This window comes from Camelina sativa, chromosome 13, assembly GCF_000633955.1.
Source record: "Camelina sativa cultivar DH55 chromosome 13, Cs, whole genome shotgun sequence".
NCBI classification, from domain to species: Eukaryota; Viridiplantae; Streptophyta; class Magnoliopsida; order Brassicales; family Brassicaceae; genus Camelina; species Camelina sativa.
The window spans coordinates 23166892-23176380 of NC_025697.1; the positions used below are offsets into that span (position 1 = coordinate 23166892).

A 9489-nucleotide genomic window follows, 5' to 3' on the forward strand; every position below is an offset into this window, starting at 1 on the left:
ACCAACCAGCTGAGACCACTCCCGCGGATCCTGAACACCGTGAAGGACAGAGCCAGTATCACACACCAACTCCTTGGGCGAGCTCCGACTCCTTCTTCTACTACTGAGGTACTCCGACCTTCCCTTGTATATACCATTTCATTTGTGCATTGTTTCTGCTGTGATTCTTAAATTCTCCTGCAAATTCTTCTTACACAGGAGTCTGTGTAATTTAAGTTTGGGGGAGGGTTTGAGATGATGTATCTGATGACGTTTTCTGTGATTCTTATTTCAAATTTTTGCATCATATCATGTTTGAGTCTGCATTCATCTATTTGCATAGAAAAGCCATAAAAATTTGAAAAATTTCAAAAATTTCCACAAAAACAGAGTGTTCATGTAGTTTGCATTTGCATATTAGGATTGAGTCTAGTGTTGTTCATTTAGGAATGTTGCATTTAGCATAAGGGTTGATGATGATTGTAATCTTGTTAACATGATGAATTCAATAGGATAGGATCAAGGCCCTTGTTATTAGTTCTTTGATGCATGTTGATTGAACTTGAAATGTAAGACTGAACCAGGTTTTGAATTCTCGAAATTGCATTCTAGTCTTGATTGAAGCCTGTTTTGAATTGACATCATTCCCTATCTACCTGAACCTAATCCTAACTTGCAATTATCATGTTATGCATTGAAGTTGAACTTATGGATACCACATACATACTTGGATTTTCTTTCACCGTTTTAGCACCCTTAATAATCCAAGTAGCTGATTCCCATCTTTGGAACAGTTTCCCGCACCCTTAACCAACTGTTCTTTCAAGCCAATTGTATTCTTGAGTGTGAGGTCTTTTCCGAGTTGAGCTTGTTAGAAAGTGTTAGGTTCTAGCCGACAAGAGTAGGATCCTGTGTAGTTCTAGTTCGCGCTATCCGAACTAGTAGGACTAGGTGAGAACTCGATTTTGGGTTTTGGGATTGGATTTGTTCTGAAAAGAGAAAGAAAAAAAAATGGGTAAAGAGTCTTTAGGAGGGGGAATGTGTTTTCAAGGTTTACAAGTCTAGTAAAGGATGTTGGTTGTGCAATGTAAAAGAATTATTGGTTCTGGGCATAGAAAGAAAAGTTTAGACAAGGAAGAGAAAGCAAAACACTTAAGAAGTCTGAAATTCTAAGAAGAAAAGAAAGAGAACCATAGTGATAAAAAAGTTTCCCATCCGCTAGATTGAAATGAAGTAACCTCCTCCTAAGGCTAAGTTAAAAGAATGAGAGCATGGGTTTTAGAAGAGATATCGACGAGGGGTAGAGATAGGACCAACTTCTGGGTTAGAAAGTTAGAGCTAAGTTTTCTTGGGACCTTTGGGTAGACGGGGCACTGCTCTTGTATGTATCAGTTGGTTTCAACCTTTAGCCTTCTCTTAAGCTCAACTCATTTTCGCGAGAGATCCCTGTTCTATATTGTTAACACCACTTGTAAAGAAGACCAATTTTTGTCTTTACCGCTTCACCCCAGCCAAATGAGTTCGATGACATTGCATAGCTTGATTCATGGTTCTTTGTTAATGAATGTTAAAGGGAATGATAGAAATGATGGCATGTGTAGACTAAGGTTCAGAATCGTTTCAGGTTGAGATGAGCTTGTCTAAAGTTTTTAAATAGAGTTCCTTCACCATGCATCATAGAACTAAAAACAAGGACCTTGATTCTAACTACTCTATTCAGCATGTTTTAGGTTCTGAGACCCCCATCTTCACACCTCTTCTCCATACTTTGTTCTTGATCGTTTGCTTGAGGGCAAGCAAAGAATAAGTTTGGGGGAGTTGATATGTCTATATTTTGTCTCTGCTAAACATGTTTTTGTCATGCATTTAGTAAGGATAACTAATTGTTTTGCATAAATTTCTAGTCTCTTTTGTACACTTTGCATATTTAGGTAGTTCTTGCATTAGCTTCGCATACATCGTGCATTTTGGAGTATTTCAGGTATTTAGGAGACTTCGGAGTCGTGCAGTCGTGTCGATCGAGTCGCGCAGTCGTGCCGATCGAGTCACGCAGTCGTGCCGTTTGAGTGGTGTCGTTCGAGTCGCGCTGTCGTGCCGTTCGAGTCGTGCCGTTCGAGTCACGCCGTCGAGTTGACTACCGTTCGAGTCGACGTCACTCCACTCGAGCCAACGCCATCACTCCACTCGAGCCAACGCCATCAGTCACTCGAGCCATTACTCATTCGCACATGTCAAGAAGACGTTCCATCTTACACGCTTCAGGAGATTCCCAAACCGACTCCTCATCTTGTCGTTTTAAGTTTTAGGGATTTTATGTCTTTACTATAAATACGTTTTGTTAAGTCTTGGCGACATCATCTTAGTTTTTATCTCGTTTTCTTTTGTAAGGTTTCCCTAGCCACCAAAAACGTACTCTGATTTTGTATCCTGAGATCTTTGAACTTATTCAGTATTTTGATTTGATTCCTTCTACAAAGTTGTTCTTCACATTTTTACTTATCTAAGAATGCTTGTTTCAATGTTTTCTGAGTTTGTATTGTTGATGATGATTTTCGGATCTGAGTAGTGCGTTAGTTCTTGAGGATGGGATAGATTAGGTGGAGGATCTTAGGATGTAGAGTGTTTAAGCGTTGATTGTATGATTCCCTTCTGGACTAGAGTAAGAAATACTAGTTTTTCTCTGATCAATTGGGACTAGGTTTGAGACATTTCCACACCCAAAAGGTGTTTGATGAAATGTCTGACCAACTAGTGCCAGAGACTTACGTTCCTAGCCTAAGAGATTAGTTGTCTAGGATGTTTGTTGATGTGAATGAACTTGTTTTTCATGCCATGCTTGATCATGTTTCTCTAGCGAGAGCTAGGTTTGGAAGTGGTTGAGTTTGAGTAGCTTTTGTCAAGAGATTGGATTAGCTAAGAAGTGATGTTCATTGTCTAGGGATAGATTGCTTGTGGCATGTTAAACACTTTGTAGACTAGGATACTCCACCGACGTCAATTACTCCCATCCTTAGGACTTCTTTCTTTCTGATTTTTATTACATTCCTGGAATTGTTTCGTTTCCTGCTTTTTAGTTCATGCTTAGACTCATTTATGTTTTTATTCATTTTCGCTTCTTGTCATGCATTCTCGTTTCTAGGTCTGTGACTCATTTCCGTTTTGCATTTTGATCATTCTAGGATTGTTACATAAAAACACTCTTTGAATTGGCTTAACTTGTGACTTCTTGATTGCATCTTGAGTGATAGTAAACTTTCCCAACTGGATTGACACCTTAAGTATTACAACGCATAAGGTTAATTGAGACCTACTAGGAGACACAAAAATCTTAGTATCATGTATGCAGGTACATGATTCCGCATTTTTTTTTAATGTATGTGTTAAAATTACTTAAGAATTGTTTATTAATCCTTTGGTTATTGATTTGGCCTACGCTAGGTATAAACTGGTGCTTGATGTCATGGGACGAAGCTCCAATGATAATATGGGACCAAGCTCCAATGATGAGCAAACATTGTTTTGAATCGTTAGATAGAAGTTTGTCGGATATTATAAAAGGACCTGGTAATCAACTTTTTGGTGGAAAAGTTGTTGTATTTGGTGGAGATTTCAGGCAGGTGTTACCCATCATCCCAAATGCAGGAAGAGCAGAAATATGAATGAGTGCACTAAATGCTTCTTATCTATGGAAGCATTGTAAAGTATTGAAGTTGACCAAGAATATGAGGCTTCTTGCGAATAATTTGAGTCCTACAACAGCTCAAGAGATAAAGGATTTCTCAGAATGGATACTAAAATTTGGTGATGGAAAGATTTCTGAACCTAATGATGGTGAAGTGATGATAGATATCCCTGAAGAGTTTTTAATCACAACTGCAGATGATCCTATTGAGGTAATAAGCAGAGAGGTTTATGGAGATCCTAAATGTTTGAAAGAAAATGATGATCCTAAATTCTTTCAATAAAGAGCAATCTTATGTCCGACCAATGAGGGTGTTGGGATAATCAATGAGTATATGCTTGATCAGCTTGAAGGTTAGTAATATTTGTTTTTTAATATTCATATTTCAAAAACATGTTATGTTTTATCAAAGATCTAATATATATACAAACACTTTATTATCTTTCAATTTACTTTGTAGGTGAGGAAAGAACATACCTAAGTTCTGATTCTATTGATGCAGCTGATAAACGTTTTGAAAATAATCCAGTGCTTACACCCGATTTCTTAAATAGCCTAAAGGTATCTGGAGTTCCAAATCATAAAATTAGATTGAAGGTGGGTTGTCCAGTAATGTTGTTGAGGAATATTGATCCAAGAGGAGGGCTAATGAATGGAATAAGGTTGCAGATCACACAATTGGCTGAGTTTGTTTTGGAAGCTATCGTGATTACAGGAGACAGACTGGGCGATAAAGTACTCATTCCAAGGATATTGCTCACTCCTTCAGATACTAAACTACCATTCAAAATGCGGCGAAGACAGTTACCGTAAGTTGTTGCTTTTGCAATGACTATTAACAAAAGTCAGGTATAGTCTTTGGATTATGTTGGGTTGTATCTGCCGAGGCCATGTTTTTCACATGGTCAGCTTTATGTGGCAGTTTCAAGAGTTACTAATAAAAAAGGATTGAAGGTTTTGATTGTAGATAAAGAAGGAAAACCACAGAAGGAAACAATGAACATCGTATTCAAGGAAGTTTTTCAGAATTCAAAATGAGTCGTTTCATGTAGGACACATTTTTGAAGGTACCTATTACTGATAAACTCTTTTGTGTATTTTTAAAATCTATACTATTTTGTAAGCTCTGTTTCTGAAATTATATTTTGATTTGTGCTATAAAAACAAGATGTTTTCAAATGATGTGAAGACCGTCGAGGATGGTGAAGTGGTGGAACGAAATGAGTGAAAGAGTTTCATGTGGCAAGTATGGTTCTAAGCAAACATTTTGTTTTAAAACTTAGGATGTTGTTGTAATAATTTAGTATGGTTTTTTTATGTTTGTGCTAAACCTACTGTCTCATCAGTAGGTTTATTATAAATTGTTAACAAAAACTATTTAATTTATATAATTAATAAACATTATAAGGAGAAAGTTAAAATTTTGGTTGAATTAAACTTTCATACTACTTACCTGGATAGTACTTACCAGGATAGTGTACATATGTCTTCATTACTACACGTTCCATTGTTGTTTACGTAGTTGAAAATTTGGTCGAAACCAGAATTATTAACCGTGACAAGTAAACAAATTCGACATTAGTTTTGTTAAACGAAAATTAACCCTATAATCTCTGTTAAACCAAAATTTATTTCCTTTCTTACCTTTCATTTGAAATATTTTTTGTAAAACCATTATGTTCATATGTCTCCTTCAATCCAATTGTCGAGTCCAATGAGAGTCTATTTGGGGAAAAAATTATCCTGAACAGACAAAACAGAATTATTAGAGTTTCCAATTCATCAGAGTAGACGGATAAACAGGATTCAAAAGGGTTTTTTTGGCTTATCTTTCATTTAGGCTTGATGGGATTATCCTGTTTTGTGATAACAATTCAAGAAAGAAGAAAACAAAAAATTAACTATGGATCGTAATATTGATTCAATTTCAACAACAAATACAAAAAATACAATTGGAAATAGATTTAAACCTGTAGAAGAAGATCCATATTCGATTCAATTCTTTTGGAATCCAGATCGACGCACTATGTGAAGAAAATAGAAAAAGAAAATTTAAAATCTACAACGAATCTTCCTAATTGAAAAGGCAAATATATAAATCAAAGATCGATCTATTACCTTACTTTTCCTTTGAAATCGAAATGAGAGAGATACAAAAAGACAGCTTTATCAGATTATTCTTGAATAAATCCGACCATGTTATAAACTAGAAGATTCAAAGGTTGAAATCTCTTATTCTTATTCATAATGTCTCAACGAGGTTACATATATATAGAGTACAAAGACTTAGACTAAAACCGACTAAGAAAAAGAACAAGGCCGATGGGCCTATGACCGATGGGCCGTACATGTATGGGCTGTACATGGCCCGTTTATGGAGTCCACCATCCAGTGTTTTACAACACTCCCCCTTGGATGACATAACCGTGCACGTGCAAGAAGAGGATCCCTGTAATGCGCTTAGGGATGCTGCCTCATTAAAACCTTACCAGGAAAACCCAATGGGACAAAACCTTGGTGAAGGAAAAAGAGTACAGCACGCATTACTCCCCCTGTTCCAAGCATCACTCTAAGTCCTTAAGCCTCCGCATTCCAATCTGGTGCGTGAGCTTCCTGAATGTTGTTGTCGGCAATGATTTGGTGAAGAGATCGGCTGAGTTGTCGCATGACTGAACTTGCACCACTCGAACTTCTCCGGCCTTTTGTAGTTCGTGTGTGAAGAAGAACTTGGGTAGTATGTGCTTCGTCCGATCTCCCTTAATGTAACCTTCCTTGAGCTGTGCGATACAGGCCGTATTGTCTTCATAGATTACGGTTGCTTCCTTATTGTCGTCCATGCCACTATCGGTCCGGATGTGTTGCATCATGGACCGTAACCACACACACTCACGGCCGGCTTCATGTATTGCTAGGATCTCCGCGTGGTTTGAGGATGTGGCCACGATGGTCTGCTTCATGGACCGCCATGAGATTGCTGTACCACCGTGCGTGAATACGTACCCAGTTTGAGACCTGGAGTTGTGCGGATCCGATAAGTAACATGCATCAGCAAAACCAACTAAACCATCTCTGTTATAGTTAGTATAAAATAAACCAAAGTCCGTTGTTCCTTGTAGGTAACGCAGGACATGTTTAATACCGTTCCAGTGCCTTATAGTCGGACAAGAACTAAATCTTGCTAGGAGGTTCACGGCAAAACATATGTCCGGTCTAGTGTGGCTAGCCAGGAACATTAACGCTCCAATTGCACTGAGGTATGGCACTTCAGGTCCGAGAACTTCTTCATCGGCCTTCTTTGGACCAAATGGATCTTTATCCAAGTCTAAGCTTCTAACAACCATTGGGCTGGTCAATGGGTTAGCTTGGTCCATTTTAAACCTCTTGAGTACCTTTTCTGTATATGCCTTTTGATGCACAAGGATTCCATTATTTATGTACTCAAGCTGTAGCCCCAAACAGAATTTTGTCTTGCCTAGGTCTTTCATTTCAAACTCTTTCTTGAGATATTCTACTGTTTGGGCAATTTCACCAGAAGTTCCAAGGATGTTTAAATCATCCACATAAACTGCTATTATAACAAATCTTTTGTTTGCAAACTTCTTTATAAATAGACATGGACTGATTGGGTCATTCTTATAGCCTTCTTTAGCTAAATACTCACTTAATCGGTTATACCACATTCGACCACTCTGTTTCAGTCCATAAAGGGATTTGTCCAGCCTTATGCAATACTGTTCTCGAGAACTACTCTTATCTTTGAGCTCAAAACCTTCTGGTAATCTCATATAGATTTCATTATCCAGTGGACCATATAAGTATGCGGTTACAACATCCATTAACCGCAAATCCAGTTTTTCTCTAATAGCCAAACTTATTAAGTACCGAAATGTTGTTGCATCCATCACAGGGGAGTATGTCTCCTCATAATCTATGTCTGGTCTTTGAGAGAATCCTTGTGCTACAAGCCGTGCTTTGTATCTCACGATTTCATTCTTCTCATTTCTCTTTCTTACAAAGACCCACTTATGTCCAACTGGTTTAGTTTCAGGTGTTGTCCTTAAGATCGGACCAAACACACTTCTCTTCTTTAAAGAGTTTAACTCCACATCAATGGCTTCTTTCCATTTTAGCCAATCTTTACTTTGAGTGCACTCTAATATAGACATGGGTTCATGATCCTCATTTATTTCAAGTGATACCTTGTATGCAAATATATCATCGATGTCGACATCTTTACGGTTCAGTTAATTCCAGACATTATATAATTTATTGAGATCTCATCATTATCTATACCTTCAGGTCCTTGAGGTTCAGCGTCCCGAACCTCACTTGGTACCTTAGGACTTGCCGCGGCCATGTCTGTATTTTCTGTAATTCCCTTAACCTCGGTCTGTTTTGCACCTTTAGTTTTCCGAGGGTTCTTATCTTTGGAACCTAATGGTCTACCTCGTTTTAAACGTGGTTTAGACTCTGTAGCAACTTGATTATTGTGTTCCTTCTGAACATCAATACGTACTGGTGCATTACAAGCTGGTATGTACGATTTTGTTACTCTCTTTGGGTCAGCAAAGGAATCTGGCAATTGTATAGCTAGCTTTTGCAAATGTATAATTTTCTGGACCTCTGCATCACAGGCTAGAGTCCGAGGATCTTGTCGATTCAAGGATGTTTGATTCCATGTTAATTCTTTAACCAGCTTGCTAGTCTCTCCACCCAACATAGGGAATTCGGATTCTGTAAATTGACAGTCCGCGTATCTGGCCTTAAATAAATCTCCTGTGGTTGGCTCAAGATACTTTATAATGGTGGGAGACTCATATCCAACATATATTCCCATCCTCCTTTGAGGTCCCATCTTAGTTTTCTATGGTGGAGCAATCAGTACATAAACGGCACAACCGAATGTTTTGAGATGGGATATGTTTGGCTCATGACCCGTTAATAGTTGGGATGGTGAATATTTGTGTTCACTAGATGGCCTGATGCATATAAGTTCTGATGCATGTAAGACTGTGTGTCCCCAAGCCGACACAGGGAGCTTCGATCTCATTAACAATGGTCGAGCTATCAATTGTATTCGTTTAATGAATGATTCAGCTAATCCATTTTGTGTATGGACATGTGCCACAGGATGTTCCACACTTACCCCCATGGACATACAGTAATCATTAAATGCTTGGGATGTAAATTCACCAGCATTGTCTAGACGTATAGTCTTAAGTGGAAAATCTGGAAAATGTGCTCTTAATCTTATAATTTGAGCTAACATCCTAGCAAATGCTAGATTCCTTGTGGATAACAAAAAAACGTGTGACCATCTGGTTGATGCATCGATCATAACCATAAAATATCTAAACGTCCCACACGGTGGGTGTATTGGTCTACATATATCACCTTGTATCCTTTCCAGAAAATTTAAAGTCTCTTTATGAACTTTGGCTGGTGATGGCCGTATTATAAGTTTCCCTTGTGCACATGCTACACACGTGAGATTTTTAGGGATAACTTTCCTTCCTCTAAGGTTGTGCCCATTTGAACCATCAATTAGTTTACGCATCATGTTCTTTCCCGGATGGCCAAGCCGGTCATGCCATAGAGTGAACTGTTCATTGAACATTTTGTGCTTTGCCAAGTTAGCTTCTATCATGTTCATCTTAGCATGGTATAAACCAGTGGCTAGTGCAGGTATAGTCTCAAGGATCTTCTTATGGCCATTCACATTTTCTGTAATGTATAAAAATTCTTTGCTTCCTTCACCCTTTGTTTCAATATGATAACCATTCAAACGAATGTCTTTAAAGCTCAATAAGCTTCTCTTAGAGCTGGGT

At 38.1% G+C, this 9489-nt stretch overlaps 1 protein-coding gene and 1 long non-coding RNA gene across 2 annotated transcripts; one reads left to right on the forward strand and one right to left on the reverse strand.

The window, feature by feature from the left end:
* Nucleotides 3702-4474, forward strand: LOC104738531. The gene is made up of 3 exons (XM_010458694.1): nucleotides 3702-3872; nucleotides 4008-4014; nucleotides 4122-4474. The coding sequence occupies exons 1-3, from the start codon at nucleotides 3702-3704 to the stop codon at nucleotides 4472-4474; spliced, it is 531 nt and encodes a 176-aa protein (XP_010456996.1).
* On the reverse strand, nucleotides 5391-5859 carry LOC104737642. Its single transcript, XR_002034857.1, has 3 exons — nucleotides 5780-5859; nucleotides 5632-5685; nucleotides 5391-5517 (listed from the first exon to the last, which is right to left on the reverse strand). It is a non-coding gene; the product is annotated as an uncharacterized LOC104737642 (long non-coding RNA).

Excerpts from the sequence above, each read along its gene's own strand:
- LOC104738531 (XM_010458694.1), top strand. The coding sequence starts at position 3,702 with ATGAGGCTTCTTGCGAATAATTTGAGTCCTACAACAGCTCAAGAGATA.